At 42.3% G+C, this 23,107-nt stretch overlaps 1 protein-coding gene and 1 long non-coding RNA gene across 2 annotated transcripts; one reads left to right on the top strand and one right to left on the bottom strand.

The window, feature by feature from the left end:
- Positions 1 to 1,529: 1,529 nt before the first annotated feature.
- LOC148715025 (uncharacterized) lies at positions 1,530 to 6,692 on the top strand. Its single transcript, XR_016400234.1, has 2 exons — positions 1,530 to 1,970; positions 4,867 to 6,692. It is a non-coding gene; the product is annotated as an uncharacterized LOC148715025 (long non-coding RNA).
- Positions 6,693 to 14,696: 8,004 nt separating this feature from the next.
- On the bottom strand, positions 14,697 to 19,066 carry LOC148715026 (amino acid permease 6-like). Its single transcript, XM_088720056.1, has 7 exons — positions 18,720 to 19,066; positions 18,331 to 18,564; positions 18,070 to 18,163; positions 17,755 to 17,969; positions 17,528 to 17,670; positions 16,168 to 16,395; positions 14,697 to 15,363 (listed from the first exon to the last, which is right to left on the bottom strand). Exons 1-7 carry the CDS (start codon positions 18,940 to 18,942, stop codon positions 14,941 to 14,943), a joined length of 1,560 nt encoding a protein of 519 aa, XP_088576182.1. The 5' UTR covers positions 18,943 to 19,066; the 3' UTR covers positions 14,697 to 14,940.
- Positions 19,067 to 23,107: the final 4,041 nt, after the last annotated feature.

Consider the following 23,107-nt stretch of genomic DNA (forward strand, 5'->3'; position numbering starts at 1 on the left):
CATTTGATGCCTCTCATATTAATGAACTGGTAGAGAGAGGCAGTTGAGGAGATTGTAGTACTTATGATTAGATTTAAATAGATTTGAACTCTTAGTCCGACGAGAACGTCAAGACCTAAACAGAGAGAGTATGTGAGGACCCGTATAGAAGTGTGCTTAGTTCTACATTGGGAATGAATGAAGGAGGAGCTGATCTTGATCTATAGAAGCAAGGAGTGTTGCTGGTTGAAGTTTAGAAGGAGGCGAGTCGGTGTGACCATTTCCGCAATTCGCTGTGTCAACAGCCTTGTTCTTCCTATTAGAAAATGCGCTCTAACCCTCGTTATTCTCCTATTATTGTTTTCAATTGCCGAGAGAGAAGGATCGGCTCGGGCTCGGCTCGGTAGTCAAACGAGCCCGAGCCCGAGCCCAATATGAGGCTCGTTTACACTCGAGCCCGAGCCCGAGCAGCTCACGAGCCCAAACGAGCTCTAGTCTTCCACTGAAAAATCTTATTTCAGTACCATAATTCATAAAAATCTAATCACATAGAGAAAAATAGCTTGTTATCGAGCCCGAGACTGAGCTCGAGCCCGAGCTCGGGCTCGTTCTAGAGCTCGTAATTGAAACGAGCTTTACAAGCTCAAGCCCGAGCCTTTGCTTTGCCAAGCAAGCCCGAGCTCGAGCCCAAAATAGAGCTCGTTACCGAGCCTGAGCCTGAGCTTCTATGAAACAAGTCGAGCCGAGCTCTCCTAGGCTTGGGCTCGGCTCGGCTCGTTGACAGCCCTACTTTCAGTCGAGAACGAGGCGAAGAAGGTTCACAATAAGAGGTCACATCAATTGGTATGCCTGGCGCTGATTGTGGGCCCGAATCCATAGCTTGGTTCCTAGGGTTGTTTTGAGTGACCTCCTGGGCTGGACTAGCACACCTGTCAAGCGACCCAGAATGACGTTCGAGGTCCTTTGCATAGTGGTATGGGCTTTCCATCAACAGGCTGAAGGGATCAAAATCTTTGGCACAAGGTTGGTAGATGACCGAGGTCTGGGGACTAAAATCATCCGCCTCCTTGAGGTGGGTGGTTCTATATACACCCCCCCTATTGCTAAGGACACCCCCCAAAAACCAAAAAAAAAATACCCAAACTAACCTTTAGTGTAATTACCATATTGCCCTTGAAATTTTCTCATACACCCCCCCTTCCTCCTCCTCTGTTTCGTTTTGAAAAGAAAAAAAAAAACACCCCTCAAACTCCCCTTAAACCCCTCGATCCATTTACATCGTTTAGGCGATCTTTGAAGGAGATTTAAGCCCCATTCGAAGCATGGACAAGCAACTAGTGATTTGGGACGAAGAATCGGTCGCAAAGGTACGTGTTCCACCTTGTTTCGAAATTTTTTTTTTTTCACGGTTCGTGCTCCGTTCGGCACTGGATCGCCGAACAAAAGGCTTCGGTTCGGCTGAACTGTGCCGAACAGAAGCCTTCTGTTCGGCAACCCTCAACCGAGCAGAAGCCTACTGTTCGGCTGCACAGTGCCGAACAGAAGGCTTCTGTCCGGCACTGTGCAGCCGAACAGAAGGGTTCTGTCCGGCTCTGTGCAGCCGAACAGAAGCCTTCTGTTCGGCACTGTGCAGCCGAACAGAAGGCTTCTGGTGCCAAATCGCGTGCCGTGCTGAATTTTGTGCCGAACAGATCCTCTGATTCATTAATTCTTGGTGATAAATTATTTTATATGTAGGGCTATGCTACAACCGAATCGAGTATAATTGGATCAGAATTTGTACTGGATTACACAAGCGAATTTACAACTTACGAGGTATTATAATGTATTGTGCAATTTTGTATTAGTTTAGCGAGCTATTTTTACAACTGTGTACTTACATAAATTGTTTAATGTATAGATCTTCAAGAGTAGAGAGGACTTGTGTAATTGGTGTCGTGAAGCTGGGAGGCGAAATGGTTTTGTTGTTGTAATCAAATCATCCGATGCAGGTACCATTTCTAAGAAACCCAGAATTACGTTAGGTTGTGAGAGGGGTGGGACGTACCGAACCAAAAAAGAAAAGCGAATAAAGACTGCCTGTGGGACAAAGAAGTGTGGATGCCCTTTTGCATTAAGAGGAAAGAAATTGGATACTGCGGATGATTGGATATTACTGGTCGTATGTGGAGTGCACAATCATCCCGCTGCAGAGAATCTGGAGGGGCACTCATATGCAGGGAGATTATCTGAGCAGGAGACGGAATTGTTAGTGGATATGTCGAAGAGTTTGGTTCGTCCAAAGGACATATTATCCACATTGAAGGAAAGAGATGCCCTCAATGTTACGACTATCAAGACTATCTACAATGTACGTCAACGGTTTAAGGTTGTAGAGAAAGCCGGGAGGTCTGAAATGCAACATCTATTAGGTAAATTATCAGAGGCTAAATATATTGAGTGGCATAGGAATTGTACTAATACGGATGTTGTGCATGACTTATTTTGGGCACACCCTGGCAGCATTGATTTGTTCCGTGCATTTCCCCTTGTGTTGATAATGGATTGCACGTACAAGACGAATAGGTATCGTCTTCCGCTCTTAGAGATTGTGGGGGTGACATCTACTGACATGACATTTTCAATTACTTTTGTATACTTAAATTCTGAGCGGGAAGAAAGCTATACTTGGGCATTAGAGAGATTGCGCAGTGTCATAGCTGATGATGTTTTGCCTGAGTTGATTGTTACAGATAGAGACTTGGCTTTGATGAATGCAATTCATAGAGTATTTCCTACTGCTAGACATTTATTATGTAGATGGCATATTAGTAGGAATGTTTTGGCCAAGTGCAAAAAATTTTTCGAATTGAAGGAGAAATGGGATAAATTTATTATGAGTTGGAATGTACTAGTGCTGTCCTCCACGGAAGACGAGTATAATGATCGCTGGAGTGCACTGCAGAGAGAGTTCGGTACCTATCCAGATGCACTACAGTATGTGTCAGATACTTGGCTGAGCAAATACAAGGAAAGATTTGTTGCGGCGTGGACGGATACATGCAGGCACTACGGAAATGTGACGACAAATAGGTATCACAAATAAAGACTCATTTAATTTTAATTTGCCTCAATTGTTATATCTAACTTTCATTTGTTTACTAGGGTCGAGAGTGCACATGCAAAGCTCAAAAAGCAGCTTGGATCAAGCCAAGGAAGTTTCGAGTCATCTTGGACTAGAATACATGAATTGATTGAGTTGCAGCACAGCTCCGTTAAAGCCTCATTGGAGAAGAGTTTATTGGTAGTGCAGCACAACTTCAAGCCAGCTGAATTCAAAGAGTTGCGAGGTTTCATATCTATAAGTGCGTTAAATCATGTCCTCGCCCAATCGAAACGAGCCAATTCAGTTGGGTTTGATGATTCAAATTGTGGGTGCGCTATTCGACGCACACATGGTATACCATGTGCTTACCAGATTGCGCGGTACAGGGTGGAAGGTCGGCCCATTCCTCTCGACTGCATAGATCCTCATTGGAGAAAACTTGATATTGTGCCTACCCCCCCCCCCCCCCCCCCCCCCCCCCGTGCAGCCAATTCAGTTGAGTTGTGATGCAGAGTTAGATTTGATTGCGCTACGATTTAAGAAGTTAGATGGGGCTTCTCAATTGCAGATGATCAAGAAGTTACGAGAGATTGCAAGTCCAGATAGTACACCTCTTTTAGAGCCTGCAAAACGGAAGACCAGTTCACGTGGGCGCGCTTCAATGAAGGTTGATACGTCTACTCAACGTGACCCGTCTGCGTTTGAGTTGGTTCTATCTGGACAGGATAGTTATTCACCTGGTGTTGAGAAAGTTACCATCCGCAATCCATCTACTCAGATTCAAAAGAGGCGGCCCAAGCAAAAGGTAAGTGCCAAATATTTATTTCCTTACAATAGGTATCACAACGTCTACGGGACGGTCCGTGCCGTGCCGGTATGTGATGTGCCGATACGGGACATGTCGGGACGTGCCGTGCCGAGATGTGCCGATACGGGACATGTCGGGACGTGCCGTGCCGAGATGTGCCGATACGAGACATGTCAGGACGTGCCGTGCCGAGATGTGCCGATACGGGATGTGCCGTGCCGAGATGTGCCGATACGGGATGTGCCGTGCCGAGATGTGCCGATACGGGACATGTTGGTACGTGCCGTGCCGAGATGTGCCGATACGGGACATGTCGGGACGTGCCGTGCCGTGCCGGTACGGGATGTGCTGAGACGGATAACTATTTGGATATTTCTGCCATTGTTACATATTTTCTATCATTTGATATTATTTGCAGGTTTTTCGTACTAGAGCCCAGTCACATACGCCCATTATCTATATTGATGCTATTCCTTCTGCCTTGAGACCATACATCCAGCATATCAAGGATGTAAAAGCTGATGGGAATTGCGGATTTAGGGCAATAGCTGACTTACTGGGATTTGGAGAAGATGACTGGGTGCGTGTTAGGAAGGATTTATTGCAAGAGTTGCAATGTCATTCGGACCACTATCGCACATTATATGGTGTGGAAGGGACGATTGCTGAGATCACTCATGCATTATCATATTATGATGATTGTCCACCATATGACAGATGGATGACTATGCCGGACATGGGTCATCTTATAGCATCCTGCTATAATGTTGTCCTATACCATCTCTCGTTGCAACAATGTCTGACCTTCCTACCTCTCCATTCTGTGCCAGTACCTCTTCTATCCCGCAAAGATATCGCTATCGGATTCGTAAATGGAAATCATTTTGTTGAGGTACTACGTTCACAACACTTGCGAATATTTAATTTTGCTTATTTAATTTTGCTTATTTATAATTTTGTAGCTATTAATATTTTCTTATTTCTAATTTTGAAGGTGTTCTTGTTGCCGGGACATCCCGTTCCGCCAGTAGCGACCAACTGGCGAAAATATCATCTTCCTTGTGCTACCGGATGGGAAAATTCATATGAAGCCCGGATTCAACAGTTCAAAGAGAGCATCTCACCTAATGTTATAATTAGCGAGACAGTAGAGTTAGATTGATTGTTTATATATGTACAATTTTTGAAAGTTGTAAATTTTTTTGGGCTCTTAGAGTCATGTACTGTGAAACTCCATCATCAATATAAATCAAAAAATATCTGTCTTCGCATTGTTAGATTGATTGTTATGTGCACTGTTATATTTGTGTAAAATAGAACGGGCCAGGCTTTACAAAGATTACACGTAAATGTACCAAAAATATATATTTTTCATTAATATCAAAGGCTTTACAAAGATTACAAAGGCTCCATCATCAATCCCTATGACGCCGTCGTCGACGCGTGTACTGCTGTACGTCCGAATGAGAGGGTGCTGGATCCGAATGAGAGGGTGTTGTACTCGGGCCAGGCTCATCACCCAGAAGTAACTGATGCATCTGACAAATAGCATGAAATAGGTGCCCGGCACCTAGTGACGTAGCCTCTGAGGGACCCATCCGTACAATGTCGGTACTGATACCGAGTGCATCTGCAATACGCCGCCGGTGCATGTCAGCATCATCATGACCTCCCCTAGCTCCAGAATGAGTACTCGAGCGCAGATGAGGAGGCTGAACTGCAACGTGCGTGATACGGAGATACCACTCCATGTATCCCGGTACGCTGTCTGATGGCCGGGTAACTGGGTGGCTCCTGCTCGCCTGGCTCAGCACGTGGTCCTCCCACCGCTCCCAAAGCTGATCCATATAGGAGTAATGTATCCGGTACGAGCCTGCTGTGGAACCTCTGTTGGCTCGCGTAGGGGCTAGTGGCGCTCGAGGGATGGTCTGAATACGACCAAACTGTCTAAGAACCCTTTCTGGATGATAGGGTTCTACGATATCAAGGCACTTGATGGAGCCACTAAAAAATGCGATATCAACATATGGGCGATCTCCCCGAAGCCGATGATGGGGATCCCAAATAACCTGCAAAACAAAAGGTCCATTTCAGTTTTATACTATATCGCATATTAAAAGTACTGACAAACACAAGCAAATGGTAATATGATACGTACCTCATCGATGCTCAAAAGGTCCAATGACTCACGTAGAACCACTAAATGGTCCATCGTGGTACGGAATGGAGTACCGGGCATCCAGCGGTGCACGCGGGGACTGGCATCAGTATACTCAAGCGACGGGTGAGGACTGAGTGCTGGAAAATGCTCATAAATCCATGCCTGCAGAAGCGTCATATAACCACTGATCTGTCTCACTGATGACCTCGACGCAATCCCCAACTGCCGATACAAATATGCTAAGGCAGCTGTACCCCAGGCATATGTGCTCACCCTATCCAGATCCCGCAGTAAACACAGATACGCTATAGGCACCCTGGTCCCACTCTTATCAGCAAAGAGTGTGCAGCCTAACAAAAATAACAAATAGGCTCGTGCTGCACACTCTATCCTCTGCTAGCTGTCTCTATCAGATACAGAGTGAAACTGAGTCCTCAGCCACTCCATCCTCACAGACTGACCGCGCGATGACAGTACCTCCTGATGCGCGTCTCCAGCTGACACCCCCAACAACTCCACAAGTAGCTCCTCAGCATCCCGATCACTCATCCTCTCAGGAGAAACTGCTACTGAGGCACCTGCGACAGGAATCCCTAAAATGGCGGATACATCATCCAACGTGATAGTGATCTCGCCAAATGGTATATGGAAGGTGTTCGTCTCGGGCTGCCATCTCTCTACGAAGCCCGAAATCAGAATCTTATCGATGAATCGATAAGAGCACTGTACTAACTCTATGAGGCTCGACTGCCTCAATAGTGCTTTGAACCTGGTATTTGGTTGGTTTGAAGACCACCACTTCCATTCACCAACCTTGGCAGTATGGTTCATGCACTTTAGTGGAGCCTGTTCCTGTAATATAAATGTATAATTACTACTACTTTATCAAACATCAATAAACAAAATATAATGCTATAACAAATAAACAATACCTGTTGCCTCCAGATGGAAGCTGCTATATGCGTCCTGAAACTGATCAGGACGGACTCATCCTCTGGACCTCCTGGACATGGTCCAACGGACTCATCGTCTTCGCCCCTAACGGGCATATCATCATGCTCTGACTCAGGAGAGGGCGATGGCATATGAGCAGGCTCGGGAGAAGCAATCCTAGCACGACGTCTCCTAGCTGACGCCGTAGGTCTAACTCTGGCGGGACCGGGATCCATGTCTGAAAATATAGAAATTCAATGTTACGCTATATCAAAGAAAATAATTCAATTGCATACATAAATGATAAATGGTAAAACAAGCCAAAAAAGAAACAAGTTACTTCTTGGAATCTACATGATTGGGTTTTGTGATAAATAATTCAATGTTACTTCAATTGCATACATAAATGATAATTCAAAAGTATACGACTCGTAAACTCAAGACATAACTCAATAAAAGTATACGATTCGGTTGTAGCATAGCCCTACATATAAAATAATTTATCACCAAGAATTAATGAATCAGAGGATCTGTTCGGCACAAAATTCAGCACGGCACGCGATTTGGCACCAGAAGCCTTCTGTTCGGCTGCACAGTGCCGAACAGAAGGCTTCTGTTCAGCTGCACAGAGCCGGACAGAACCCTTCTGTTCGGTTGCACAGTGCCGGACAGAAGCCTTCTGTTCGGCACTGTGCAGCCGAACAGAAGGCTTCTGTTCGGTTGAGGGTTGCCGAACAGAAGGCTTCTGTTCGGCACTGTTCAGCCGAACAGAAGCCTTTTGTTCGGCGATCCAGTGCCGAACGATTTGGGGAGGCGGGGGGGGGGGGAGCTACCTCGAGGTGGTCGTGGAGGCGCCGGCGAGGTGCTCGTTGCTCGGGAGATGGCCGGGGAGGTGGTTCCGGGAGAAGCCGGCGAGGTGGTCGGAGATCGGGAGAATGCCGGCGACGAGAGGGAGAAGGGGGAACGGGGGGGTTTTGGGCGTTGGCGAGGTGCACTGCACCGACCGGCGACGAGAGGGAGAAGGGGGAGACGGAGGGGGTTTGGCCGCCGGCGAGGTGCTTGAGGCGAGGTTTTTTGGGCGGAAGGGAGAAGCCGGCGGGTGTTTTGGAGGGGAAGAGCGGGGTGGGGGGGGTTTGGGGGGTGTAGAGAGCAATTTAGGTGAGGGGGTAGGGAGGGTGGGGGGTAATTTAGGAATTTTTAATTTTTTAGGGGTGTCCTTAGCAAATGGGGGGGTGTAGAGAGTATTTAATTTTTTTAAAATTTTTGGGGGTGTCCTGAGCAATAGGGGGGGGGGGTATATAGAACCACCCCCTTGAGGTGCGTGGTTTTGATATCTTGCACGTCAAGGTGTTTGAAATTCCAAACACCCCTTTTTAGAAGAATCAACATTGTCACGCACCTGAAGGACATGTGACTGGTTAAGTTGGTTTTCTGTACAACTGTAATAGGAGGCACACTTTTACTTACCTCATGTTATTTTTTTTATAAAGCACGGAGTCGGTTCTTTTCAAATATATATATAAATACACTGATGTAACAGGAGAAAGGGTGCATAAAACCATTCTTTCATTTCTTCTAGCTGCCTGCCATTTTCCTCGGTTCCTTCCTTGTTCTTGTTCACAACAATGGAGATGGGACTACTTTTTGTTATGGTATCAGAGTAGAGCTTCTTCTTTAGGCTGCGTTGAAACCTCCTGCGAACCCTAGTGTGGTAGAGCTTGACGAGGTCGTTGATGGAGATGTCGTAGAGGGCATCAAGATCGATGCCATAGTAGCTGATCTTCGGCTATCCGGCCACAAAATTTGCCATGGCTGCGGGCAAATAGGACGTTCGTCTCGAGGGACGCCACGAGCAAGAGGTGAGCTAGAGTTTTTTTTTTTGAGGTTCTTGATCAGAGCAGAGCATATATGAGATCTTCTCCTTGGTTTTGGAACTTCTTGATCAGAGCAGATTTGAGTTCTTCTTGGTTTTGGTGCTTGCTGATCAGAGCAGATATGAGTTCTTCTTAGTTTTGGTGGTTCTTGATAAAAGCAGAGTAGATCTGAGTTCTTCTTCTTGGTTTTGGAGGTTCTTGATCAGAGCAGTTCTGAGCTCTTTTTATTGGTTTTGGGGCTTCTTGGTCGGAGCAGATCTAATCTCTACTTCATGCTTTCGCTTACTTCATCTTTCATCCATCCTCTGTTTGTATTTTTTCTCAATGGCTCTCTCTCATTCTTCTAATTCACTCGATCCCACTGAGAATCCTTCAAGCTCCTTCTACCTCCCTCATGGTGATCATCCTGGTCAAGTCTTGGAGGCTCAACTTCTTACCACCAAGAGCAACAGCTTCTAGCATCGTGCAGTGATTCACAGTTTGCGAGCCAAGCGTAAGTTAGGCTTCATAGATGATACAATCTCTGAACCTAATCCCACTGATGCATCTTATTCCTCTTGGTTGGCATGTAACAATATGCTGCATTCCTGGTTGATGAATTTAATTTCACCAGATATTGTTTCTAGTGTTCAATATATTGAATCTGTTAGAGAGCTATGGTTGGATCTAGAAGAACAATATTCTTAAGAAAATAGAGCTAGGATTTCTGAGCTACAGTACAGATTGGTGCTCTTTCACAAGGCTCCAATTCTATCTCGGTCTATTTCACTCAGCTGAAAGCTCTTTGAGATGAATTAATGTAGTTTAGAGCTCTTCCTTCTTGCAAATGTACTCCCACGTGCAGTTGTGGTGCTCTCACTACCATTGCCTCTTTTCAACGTGAGGATTATGTTGTGAAGTTTCTTAATGGTTTGAATGATAGTTTTGTTTCTGTCAAGGACCACATATTGTTGATGGAACCTTTGCCTTTTATTAACAGTCTTCTCCACTATGCTTTAAGCTGAGAAGCAAAAATCCAATTGAGCTAGTTTTGGTCATAATGTTTCTATAGAGCCTGCTGCTTTAGCAAGTGAAACTAAGCCCCAGCAACGATAGCAGAGGAACAAATCCAGTAGCAGCAACAAGAAACATCCCATTTGCAATTGGTGTGGGAAGCAGGGACATATAGAGGACAAATGCTTGGAAAAGCATGGATATCCACCTGGTTGGAGGATCAATCGAAATAAACCTACAAATTCTGGTAGAAGAAATACCACTTTTGCCAATCATGCACAAGGAGTTGTGATCGATAAAGAGGATGCAAATGGTGACATTCCACAACTCCCATTCACTCATGAGTAGTGTCAGAAGCTTCTCTCATTGATTTCAAATTCAGATATCTCACAGCCATCATCAGGTAATCAAACTTCACACCAAGTAGTGTCTTAGATCCCCCACCAATGTCAAGTACTCCTCTGCCCTATCTTTCAATTCATTTAGTTTTTAGTGTCTTCCATGAACCAATATATCTTTCTCTCTTGTCACATACACCTCATCATCCTTCACAATCATATTGGATAATTGATTCAGGTGTCACAGATTACATGGTGTGTAGTGTCACCCTGTTAACTTTCATTTCTCGTCAAGTGAATTCTATTGTACAACTCCCAAATGGTGAATCTATTCCTGTCACACATAGAGGCACCATCCACATCACTAAACACTTAATCCTCACTGATGTTCTTGTTGTTCCCTTTTTCACCTTCAATTTAATTTCTGCCAGTAAGCTCGCTAAGACAATGAAGTATTGTCTAATCATTCTTGCTGGACTTTCTTTTATTCAGGCCGTGCCTACATAGATGACGATTGGACTGGCTAGGGAATATGATGGTCTTGTCTACTTGCATTCATCTTATAAACTACATTTCAAATCTCAAAAACAGTCTTCCACAAAAAATCACAATCTTTTAATTGCTATTCCATGTCACTGTAAAGCACATGGTGCTGAGTCACATATGTCTTCTTTTCTTTGTAATGATTTCGGCATTAGGTTAGGCCATTTGTCTAAGGATCACCTTGATAGTATAAAGAGATCTTCTTTAGGAGTAAACTCCTCTCATTATTAGCATTGTATTATCTGCCTTTTGGCAAAACAAAAATGGCTTTCTTTTCAATCAAGTACCAGGGTTACTCATTCCATTTTTGATCTTATACACTGTGACATTTGGGGATCTTATTCAGTTGCTGCAATTGGAGGTTATCATTACTTCTTGACTATAGTAGATGATTATTCTCGAGCTACTTGGGTATATCTTTTGAAAACAAAAGAAGACACCCAACAACTGTTATAATCCTTTTTTACTCTTGTTGCCACACAATTTGGTGTACAAATTAAGAAAATTTGTAGTCATAATGGACCTGAATTTCACATGCCTGATTTTTACAAAGCCAAAGGTGTTTTACATGAAAAATCATGTGTTGAACCCCTCAACAAAATAGTGTGGTTGAAAGAAAACACCAGCACTTGTTACAAGTTGCAAGAGCCCTTCGATTTCAAACTCATCTTCCATTGAAATTTTGGGGCGATTGTGTTTTGACTGCTGCTTATTTAATCAATCAAATTCCAACCTTTGTTTTGTCCAACAAATCACCATATGAGCTACTTTTCTGTAAACCACTTTGCTACACTCACTTGCAGGTTTTTGGTTTACTATGTTATGCTTTAACTCTCTCTTAGAAACAGATCGAAGTTTAATGCTCGAGCCACTACATGCATCTTTATTGGTTACCCTCTTAGCATGAAGGGATACAAACTTTATGACTTGAGTTCCCACTCAGTTTTTGTGTCTCGTGGTGTTGTTTTTCATGAAAAGATCTTTCCCTTTCAAAAGCAGCATGTAATCTCCACTCCCTCTGTATTAGGCACATCCCCTGTAGTTTTACTTGTGCCAATCACCGATGATTTTCCTCACCATGTCACCTCCACTCCTGGCTCTCAAACTCAGAGCTCTTGCCAAGACATTTCTCCCAATGCCACTTCTTTTTCTAACTCCCGAGTTCAAACTTCTTCTTCTGTTCCTACAGACCCTGCATCTAGTAGTCCTCGACCTACCGGAGTGAGACATCCTCCCTCTTATCTTAAACATTATCACTGTAACTGGTCATCTCATTCATCTAACAAGTCCTTCATCTTCCATGACAGCAGGACCTGCTCCAATTTCAAGTACTTTAGGCATCATCTTGTTCTCTTTCATCTATTTTATCTTACACAAAATTGGCACCTACACGTCAAGCTTTTACTCTTTTCATTTCTTCCTATTTTGTACCTCAAACCTACTCTCAAGCTATTGAGTGTCCTGCATGGTGTCAAGCTATGGAAGCTGAACTCACAACTCTTGAGGAAAATGGAAATTGGACTATCACTGACTTGCCTTCTGGTAAGCAACCAGTAGGATGTAAGTATGTGTACAAGATTTAATACAAGTCAGATGGGACTATAGAAAGACGCAAAGCTTGGTTAGTAGCAAAAGGCTACACTCAACAAACTGGGATTGATTACTTGGAGACTTTCTCTCCTATGGCTAAAATGACCACGGTTAGATTACTCTTAGCAGTTACTTCTATTTGTGGGTATTTTTTGCAGTAGCTTAATGTCAACAATGCATTCATTCATGGTGATTTGCATAAAGAGGTGTACTTGGAGTCACCTCCTGAATATGCTGGCAGTAAGGAGAAATTTTTTGGTAAGGTGTGTAGACTAAACAAGTCATTATATGGCTTGAAGCAAGCTTCAAGGCAATGGTACTCAAAACTATCACAAGCTTTGCTTAACATGGTTTTGAGCAGTCCAAATCAGATCACTCTTTGTTTATATACAAGTCTGATTCTATCTTCTTGGTACTTTTAGTTTATATTGATGACATCATATTGGCTAGTGATGATATGAATGAGATTACTTGACTGAAAGGGTTCTTAAATGAGGAGTTTAAAATCAAAAATTTGGAGCAATTGAAGTACGTCCTGGGAATCGAAGTAGCATGGTGTAAAAGAGGTATTTCCTTGTCACAAAGGCAGTATGCTCTTGAAATCTTAGAAGAAGTTGGTTACTTGGGGTGTAAACGAGCTGACTTTTCCATGGAGACAAATCTGAAATTGCATAATACTGATGAAGATCTGCTCACTGACCCTACAAGCCATAGAAGATTGATTGGAAAACTTCTATATTTAACTACAACACGGCCTGACATTTTTTATTTTGTTGGTAAGCTTAGTCAGTTCATGAATAAGCCAGCAAAAGCACACATAAATGCTACTTACAGAGTGCTAAGGTATATCAAGCAAAATCAAGGACAAGGGTTGTATTTTCCTGTTGATTCAGAATTGCACATCAAAGATTTTTGTGATTCAGATTGGGGAGGTTGTAAGGACACCAGAAATTCAATAACAAGGTACTATATGCTCTTCGGTCATAGTTTGGTATCCTGGAAGTCAAAGAAACACTCCATGGTTTCCAGATCTTCAACTGAAGCAGAGTACAGAGCTCTTGCTTCAGCAACCTATGAGGTTTTGTGGTTAAAATACTTGCTTGCTGACATGAAAATTGATCATTCAGTACCAGCTTTGCTCTTCTGTGACAATCAATCAGCCTTACACATTGCAGAGAATCTTGTATTTCATGAACGTACTAAACACACAGAAATTGACTGCTATGTTGTGCGAGAAAAGCTACAAGTAGGAGTCACCAAGACAATTCATATTTCCTCAGATCAGCAAGCAGCAGACATTCTCACAAAGTCTTTTGGAAAATTACAGTTTCATAATCTGTTGCGCAAGATGAATATGATCGATATATATTCATCTTGAGGGGGAGTTTTAGAAGGATCAACATTGTCGACACATGACTGTTCAAGTTTGTTTTCTGTACAGCTGTAATAGGAGGCACACTTTTATTTACCGCATGTTATGTTTTTTTATAAAGCACTGAGTCAGTTCTTTTCAAATAAATACATAAATACACTGATATAACAGGAGAAAGGGTGAATAAAACGATTCATTCATTTCTTCCAGCCGCCTGCCATTTTCCTCGGTTCCTTCCCTGTTCTTGTTCACAGCAATGGAGATGGGACTATTTTTTGTTACGCCTCTCCATCAGTGGGGAAGAAAGATAGATAAAATGCGGGAGAAGGAGGTAGCGTGAGTTTAGGAAGTCTGGACTTCTTATTCTATGGAACTTCTGACAAATTCCCTGCAGCACTAGAAGCTGAGTTAACCACAAGTTCTTTGACTCGGTTGGGCAGAGGAGAATGCTCCGTTTCGGGCACCCTTGAGGATGCCGGGGAGACGTGCTCCGAGAAGGCACTGATTGGGCTGGGAGGCTCGTCCGAACGATCCACATCCTTGGATTTTTTTGAGAGGCTAACCAGAGAGGCTGCCCACTCGGATTTCTTTCCTTCTTTTGTTGGGCTGGATTTGCAACTTTCTACTCGCAATGTGCAGCTACTAACCTCGGTGTTGATGCCATTTTTGTGAACGCAAAGCATGGTCACATTGGCATGGCATCACTTCCGTCACGCAACCACCAAACTCCAATATTCGCGTTCGCTTACAATGCCAATGCTAGGAATGGTATAAACTTGCACTGGGGCGTCATCCCACTCGAATTGCTGCTATCGGAGCTCATGATTAGGGTGTCCCCACCAATTCTCAAGTCCGGGCCATAGATTAGGGTGTTTTTTTTTCCGCTTTAGTATTGCATCCATTTGTCTTTGACAACTTGGAAGTAGAACTATAAATGCAGTGAGAATGACTGGATCCTATTCTAGCTGATGAAATTAAAACTTCATTTGCACTATGCGTGCATGCATGCATGCTGACTTGCCTACGCCTGAAAAGCTAAACGTTTTTATTCATGAAAAAAGTAGGATTTGATCCCAAAGTTTTGAAACAATTACTATGGCATTTCATGCCAGCTAGCAACTTGCATCAGGGAAACTCTCTGTAGCCAATAAACATTAACACTATACAAACTGGATGATAGTTATACTACGATTACAACTCGAAAAGAAAAAAAAAACTTTCAAGTGGAATTAACCTCCACAATGGTGCTAGTGCTTTACCATTTTCAGGGATTCTTAAAGGGCTTATACCCTTTAATGCTGTGAATAAGACCTTGGATTGACCCACAGCCTCCAAGTAGGGCCACTAACAAGCAACCAATACTCAAGACCTTCAGCCATGTCCACGCTGCAGAGAACCTGCCTATCTTAGCCTGAGCAATGAACATTTCGATAGGGAAATACACTGTCAGGGGCCAATATGAAATAGCCCCAATCAAACCGATGAATTCATTGAAGAAAGGAAAGATCATGGCGATCACTGTGGTTAAGATGACATAAAGTGTTCTCCAAATCAAGCGGAGGAAACTGAAGGGATAGTCACCCAGTAAGGGAATGCTGACAACATGCTCGATAGTTAGGAAATGTTTACCGGTCCAACGGCTGTGCCACCAATTCTCAACAACTTGGAAAACAGGCTGAGCAAACACCTGCAACAATGCCACATTCTCTATTATTTGGCTTTCTTGTTTCATTCCACATTACTAGGAGATAGACCTTTTATTTCCTTCATAGTTTTAGGTTTGGCTTGGATTCCAACCAATTATTTAATATTAAGGAGAATTGCAAGGTGAGTCGAGCATTGCTCTAGAGAGAGAGGAGTTGCAAGATTTCACACTGCATATTTGATTGATAACATGGGCCTAATTGTAATAAATGCATATAGACATCTAGAAAGAAGTTTGACTCTTACATACTCTTCCTATCTTGTTGCATTAACTTTTCTCATTCTAAGTTTTACACCTTTATGCTTTTTAATATATTTTTTCCTTTGGAATTTTTAAAAGATATCTGAAATTTTGTGCCAATATGATATGTGCAGTTTTTTTTTTTTTTTTTTTTTTTATGATGGATCAATAAGCAGAGTAAACAGCCAAAGTCTGTAAAGAAATTGAAAATGTAAAGCAAAATGGTAATTCTACAATTTCTTTTTGTTTGGAGGACATCATCTAACCATAGCATTATATGTGCAAGTTTTGTATTTGTTTGAGAGGCATATTTAAACATGCATATATATGCATGTGCATGTGTGTCTGGATTTTCAGATATTTGGAAGGATAAAAGGAAGATATATATAAATATATATATGAAAATGTGGTGAAAAGCTCCATCACTAAATTATCATGAGATTGTCTGTCGCCAAATCATTAGTCATTTGGAGTCTTTTCTGGTGGAAAGGGACGAAATAATATTACGTGGTTAGGCAACGAACAACTCATCTATTCCAATCATACCTGGTATGCTCCGATGAGATGGATGGTTACACAAATATTTCCAACATCAACGAGCCAAAATGGTTCATAGAAACCGAATCCAGTGAGGAAGTTGCCAGGCGCATCGTTCCCAAAAGCAGCGTACCCGAGGACACCACACAGCGCATAGAAGACTGTTGTGATGGACACGCCTATGTTCGAGGCCTTCTTCATGACCTGGTTCTCTGGTGGATTTGATTTTAGCGTGTCCTGCGAAAAATTCCATGCCATATATCGAACCATGTTATCAGGATAACTCCAAAGCTGTGAGCATATGAAACACATCTCGGTGTCAAAACTGAATGAAAATATATCCATGCCGCTATCTTCGGGCTAAGGCTAATCCATGGCGTTACCATCTTCATAAAAAAAAAAATTAGTTCTTTTTTTTTTTGTTTTTTTGGATGAAGAGGGAGGCAAAGCTACTCAGCCTTTATTAGACAAGAGAAGTTTACAAAAACTATTTATAAAGGATTTGCAAGAGGAAATTTCACATGCCAATAGAGTCCAGGAGCGACCCAATATATTTAGAGGACTAAGGCCGTTTTGTCTTTGAGGCCTTCCCCACAGTGGGTCAGCCTAAGACGAACTCACAAGAAGGCCTTTTTTTCTTTCCATTTTATCTTCGAGGCCTTTTCTGAGGTAAGCCTTCTTTGGGCCAGGACATTAGGCGACCGCCTCAGTCGCCTAAGGGTTGGGTCGGCCCTGCACTAGACTATAAAACTAAATAACCTTCAACATGCACAAGTGATCTCTATGTGACAAGATCATAGGAGAGCGAGCACTTTCAAATCAATTTGCATAGGCTCTCATTAGAAAACATCGTGTTTGAGTTAACGATAAAGCAGTTAGGTATTGAATTCATCTTTTGTTTCAGTGTTGAATGCTATGTTATTTTGATTCCTTATTTTGGTGTGCTTCAGTGATTATTTGAAAGAAATATAATTTTGTTCTTTTATTTGGCATGTTTTCTATTTTCGTCATGCTGCTTTGATTTCGTGCTAGTACACACTTTGAGCTAATTACAATAATTATATCTCGAACTCTAGTTGCAAAGTATTCCATAATAAATAAACTTCATTACGTCCTAGTTAATAATTATATAATTAGATCTATTTATTTATAAATGATGACTATAATTAGGCATAATGTATTATCTATGTTCTGAATTTAATAAAGCTGAGCTTGAGCTACAGTTCATGCTCATGAATACAAGTTGCTTGCAAATAGCTTGCTTGTTTTCCACACTGGTGTGTAGATAATTTTTTATAATTTCTGTATGCTAAATATAAGTTAGGTTGAAATAAGTGTCACAGTGCTTTAATGGTTTTAATGGTTTTACCTCTATCTCAATAAGAACGTTGGAGTAAGTGAAGGCAAAGGCTATGTTCCCAAGAGCTTGAAAAGTTCTCCACACCTTCTCTGTCGCAGAAACGTCCACCCCAACAGTGACCCCTGTTAGGGTGGTCCTCACCTGCACCCCTACTGCATTAAGAAAGACGCAACCATTTGTGACATCGAGGCAGGGTTTAATGCATTCCAAAGAAAGAATCACAAAGAAGGAAAAACCTGCTATTTTGGCAATTGAGAGCCCAAGCCCAATGGAAGAGTAAGTGAAGGACATGATGGCAGCCAAGATTGAGAGCCACCAAATCTTGTGGAAGTTGGGTATTAGAGACAAGATTATCTGAATGCTTGCAAAGATGATCATGTTCGTATTGTTTGATGCTTCACATATCAGATCATGGCCGTTCTTATGAAAGCAATCAGATCTTTTTATGGCCCTGATGACATCAAAAAAACAATCAGCCAAAAGTGAGTATATGGTAGTGAGCACGCACAAAAATTAATTTGCTTGTGAGAATGGTTTAATCAGCAGCTAACCCCATACTGATGGCCGTGGTGATAGTGTAGCCAATTGCAGTTCCTACGAGATTTGCATATTGTGCCGCTCCACATAGTTTATAGTTCACTCCTCCTGAGAAGAGAAATGGCAGAGAATAAAAATCAAAATTAAATGAAGGAAAAAGAAAAAAACAAAAAGATCTGATTTTGAACATATTTGTGCTTCTTTTTATTCTTTTCTTCTTTTTTTTGAATCCAAACAAAAACATGTTCCTGGTTTAATCTGAAACATCCCCCTACCTAAGTAGGATCCCACGGCGTCCCGGTAAGTGTAGTTCCTTTTGCCACACGTTGGGTTAGGAGATCTATAGCAATCCACAAGCAATCTAGCGCAGAACCAAGTGATCAGAGAGAAAGCGAAGAGAACTGCAGGCCCAGCCACCCAGCCCAGCTGAGCCACGGACCAAGCCAGAGAGAGCACTCCAGACCCAATCACAGCAGTAATGATGTGGGAGCTTGCAGTCAGCAATGTTCCTACAAAACCCAATGATCCATAGAGAGGCTAAAATGAAATGAAAACTATATAGAATCTGCTAAAGATAACCATCGTCCGTGTGAGAAAGTGTGGACAGTATCAGTAGGAAGAGAGACAAGTAGAAAGTGAGGAAGGGGGGGTTAGAAGATTGGACCTGTTCTCTTAGCACGGCCATCATCATCAAAGTCCACGAGAGCTTCGCTGCCTTTGGCCACCTCGAAGCCTAAGCCTGCCTCGATGGAGTTGGCACCGTCCTGCATCTTTGCCTCAAAAGTTCTTTTCTCGATAGAGAGACCGGGGGGAGGTGTGTGCCTTTTAATAGGAGATGAATGTGTGTGGACGCAGGTATTTAGTGCATACATTAATCGTCGCGCCATTTACTGGTTTCTCCAGGTGAAAGAAGAGAGGAAAAACATTTGCATTGTGCCATTGACGTCTGATCCGATAAATATAACTCATGCATAAGGGAAAATAGAAAAACACATGTAATGGACAGGATTTCATGTGATATATTTGTCGTGCCTGAGTCCGGAGCGCGATAGACGCTGCACTCCTACACAGCGGACCGTACAGGTACGCAAGGTTGCGGATCATATCAAAACAATGACAAATTTCTGAATTTTTTTAATCAATAATTTATTCAAAGCAAACTTCCAAAGTTTCAAAATACCATATATCAACATAAATCAAATACTCTAACTAGCCTATCTACAATGCCAATAACTGAAGAAGTCATCAGGAAATCTAGCGCACTTTTCAAGTTCGGAGCAATCAGGCGTCTATTAATCTGGATCTGAAAAATAAAAAAAATATAATAATGAGCTACACTAGTCTAGTAAGCAACATAATACTCAAGAGTGGGTTTAAAGCATGTCAGATATTTAATCAAAACACAAAATAATGACTGAAAAATAAATTATAAATAACATATTTCTTTTCAAAACTTATTATCATTTTCACAAAAAACTCTGATACTAAAATTCCAACATTAATAAGCTATTGTCATATAATCCAGTGGCATGGGTTGCACAAGGTGCCAAATCCACTATTATTAACCACCAGTGGCAACGGTGTCCAAATCCATTATTCTAATCACTGGCAGCGCGATGTCAAAATTATTTTCTCATAGATACAAGTCGACAGGGCCAACGAATAATCTCTATTGGCAGGGCCAGAATAGATTATAGCCATGCTAAGAATACATACATATACACAAAATAGATTTTTTCATGATTTACCCAATCGCATTTTTCAGATTTTATAACATATAACATAAATACAAAATGATTATTAACATGTCTGACACGATTAACTAAGTACAAAATATATATCAAAATTTAATCAACTAATAATTATTTTACCAAATAATTTTGAAAACATACTTTGAAGTATTAGGTTACTACCTCTTTTTGCATTAAATCTCAGTTCACGCAAACATGTGAGATACACCTGTTTAATATCACTAAAATATTATTAATTTTAACATAATTTTAGAAATCAAAATTAAATATCACGATCTCATGCCCAAGATCAGATTGGTCAGGTAATTGTTCCCGACCTCCTAGGTCGCTCCGAGCAAGGAGGATTTAATGGTGAAGATCAAAGATGGTCAAATCTAGCTGGGGTTGAAGTAATGGGCCGATCTACCGTCCGAATACTAGAGCGGTTCGAGTTTTCCAAACTAGGTCAATTTGGATCCGAGCTACAAGAAGGACAAGGCTTAGACTAGGATCCTAGAGCTTGTTTAGAGAGAAAAAAGGAGGAGAGAGAATCTCAGCTCGGGTCTGGATTTGGTCTGATCTTAGTCTTAGGCTTGGTCTGAATCTTTCGGATTAACTATCAGAGGAAAGGTCTAGATCTAGTCAGTACGTAGGCTTGTTTAGAGAGAGAAAGAGATACACACTCTAAGGCTATTTGAGCTTTTGGGCTTGATCCACTTAGTTAGGTCCAATCGAAAGCTTGACTGATTCAGTCCGGTTTGACCAAAATCGGAAAAGAGATATTTGACCTAGGTTGACCTAGATCAATCAATGTTTCTAGTCCATAATGAATGGACTCAGCCCATAATGGATGAACAGGGCCCGAAAGGAATACGACCAATAATAGATGAGCAGGCCAAAAATGAATGATCATGACCCAAAATGAATATAGCTTACAATAGACGAATAGAGCCCAAAATGAATACGACGCACAATAGATGAACGGAACCATAATGGGTGAACGGGCCCACAATGGGTGAACTGGCCCACAATGGATGAACGGGCCCACAATTGATGAATGGGCCCATAATGGGTGAATAAGCCCACAATGGCTGAACAGGTCCATAACGGATGAACAGACCCACAATGGGTGAACAGGCCAACGACGGATGAGCGAGCCCACAATGGATGAATGGCCCACAATTGATGAACGAGCCCACAATGGGTGAACATGCCCACAATGCGTGAAAGGGCCCACAACGGGTGAAAGGGCCCACAACGGGTGAACATACCCACAATGGATGAACATGTCCACAATGAATGAGCAGCCAACAATAGGCGAATAGGGCCCAACAGGGTGGACAGGATGCGCCCGCAATGGGCACGACCCAACAAGGCCTAAAATGACTGAAGTGAGCCTAATTTGGCCCACAGTGGGCATGGCCCAATAGTGCCCAAATAAATGAATTGGGCCCAAATTTGAAAACGGCCCAAATGGTGTTCTTCATCTCGTTGAATCAAGGAGGAAGAGGGAAAAGAAGAGAGGAAGGAGAGGAAAGAGAGTAGAGGAGAGGATCTGGCGGCAACCGGCCTGGGTGGCCGATGGCCAGTCGTCAGTGGCAGTAGTGGCTGCCGGTAGCTGTGACGGTCGGTGAGAAGAAGAAAACCGAGGGTGTTTCTGGGTTTGGGGCCAAAACAGAGGTAGAAGGCTCAATTTCGAGTCGAAATAGGAAAATAGAGAGAAGAAGACTTACCGACAAGTGGCGAAGAGGATGGATCTTAGCCGGAGGTAGCTAGTTTGGTGGCTAAGCAGCGAATCTCGCGGCGGCGGTGACAACAACTCAAAACCAGTCTTGGAATAGGGGAAACCAAAGCAAATCCAAAAAGAAGGAGACTTGAGGTAGTGGAGCTTGGTCGGGGTAGCGCGATCGGCCACTAGATGAGGAGAAGGAGGAAGGAGAGGCTCGGTGGTGGAACAATCACAGAGGAGGAGGGGTTTTATAGAGAGGGTTTTCGAATGGCTTGGCTCAGTCACCGCCGTGATTCTCGCGGCGGTTGAGCGAGATCGACGACCGTTCAAGCGGCTGCGGGGTGCTGTGGAACGGCTGCGGGGTGCCGCTTCTGGTCACGCAGAGGAAGAGGATTGCGATCGCGATTCTCTATTTCTCCTTTGGCCATGGGCTAAAGTCGGTTAGGCCTGTTGACTTCAGTCCAATAAGGTCCAGTAAGGCCCATTCAAGGCTTGTTCTTACAATATTAGAAGAGATGCTCATGCTTAATTATTAAGAACAAATGAGTGAGAGGAGTTGAGCAGGGATGCAATTCCTTCTTAATTCTCCAGGTTAGAGGGAACGGTTTAGAGCGTGAGTAGAGCTGATCATGGGTTGCGCTTCTCGTCTAACCTATTTAAAATTTGATATTTTTTGCGCCCAAATCCGGACCTTGATCAACTCTAACTATAAGTGTCACAAACATGCCATAAGTTCCCCATTTATACCAAGACAGCTGGGGTGCTATTAGGTCATCCTATGTGGATGCTGAATTACTTTATCTGGCAATAAGTATTTTTAGAATTTTTTAGTGAAAGATAATCACTGGAAGGAGAGATTATAGGATTTATGGGCTGCTGAGGAGACTCCTGATCCATTATCCTCGGTTAATGCATTCTATTAGAAAGATATGTTATCTATCCCGGGATTTCGGGGATAATAGATCTGATGGCTTCTTACCACCTTAAAATTCTCCTTAATTGCACATTTTTCTTCATCCTTTTTTTTTCTACAGTGCATAAGTTATCATGGATAATACAATCGGGCTTCCAAACCGGACCTAAAATTCTTAACATTAGTAAATTAGAGAACTGGGCAAAACAAAAACTTGGTCAAACTTTCCATTAGTCCATTTTTACTCCTTTTTTCATTAGGGAATTCGTTTAGGCTGCAATCAGTTGTGATTCTTATGGAATGCCATTGTGTTGTGGAAGGAAAAAGAAGAACTTCTTGAGTTTTATGCAAAGTGCACCCAGCATTTTGCTATTAGCCTTCCCTCACCTCACGATCAAAATCAAAGTATCTGATTAAGGACATTTCCTAGAAAAGGCAAAAAAGACTATCATGTTTGTCTTTGTGGTGTGATTAGTCCTGAGAACCATTTTAGATAGCAGAAGGATTCCATTTTGTGAATTATTATATATTTCTTTTTTTTTTTGTTGTTTAATTTTGTTGCATGTATAAATTTTTCTAGTTATTAGTGATATTTTTAAGTACTGCTATAAGTAAAAAAGAATGCCGCAAATATATTTATCAGCTATTTTCTAATATTTTTTTATGTGCCGCGTGTTGAT

Source organism: Phoenix dactylifera, chromosome 1, assembly GCF_051530095.1.
Source record: "Phoenix dactylifera cultivar Ajwa chromosome 1, Ajwa_hap1_PhDact_Kaust_v1.1, whole genome shotgun sequence".
Taxonomy (NCBI): domain Eukaryota; kingdom Viridiplantae; phylum Streptophyta; class Magnoliopsida; order Arecales; family Arecaceae; genus Phoenix; species Phoenix dactylifera.

Coding starts and splice junctions, on each gene's coding strand:
- LOC148715026 (XM_088720056.1), bottom strand. CDS start 18,942: ATGGCGCGACGATTAATGTATGCACTAAATACCTGCGTCCACACACAT. Junction 18,164..18,330: donor CGCCGTGGGATCCTACTTAG/GTAGGGGGATGT, acceptor TTCTCTTCTCAG/GAGGAGTGAACTATAAACTA. Junction 16,396..17,527: donor ACGTTCTTATTGAGATAGAG/GTAAAACCATTA, acceptor AATTTTTCGCAG/GACACGCTAAAATCAAATCC.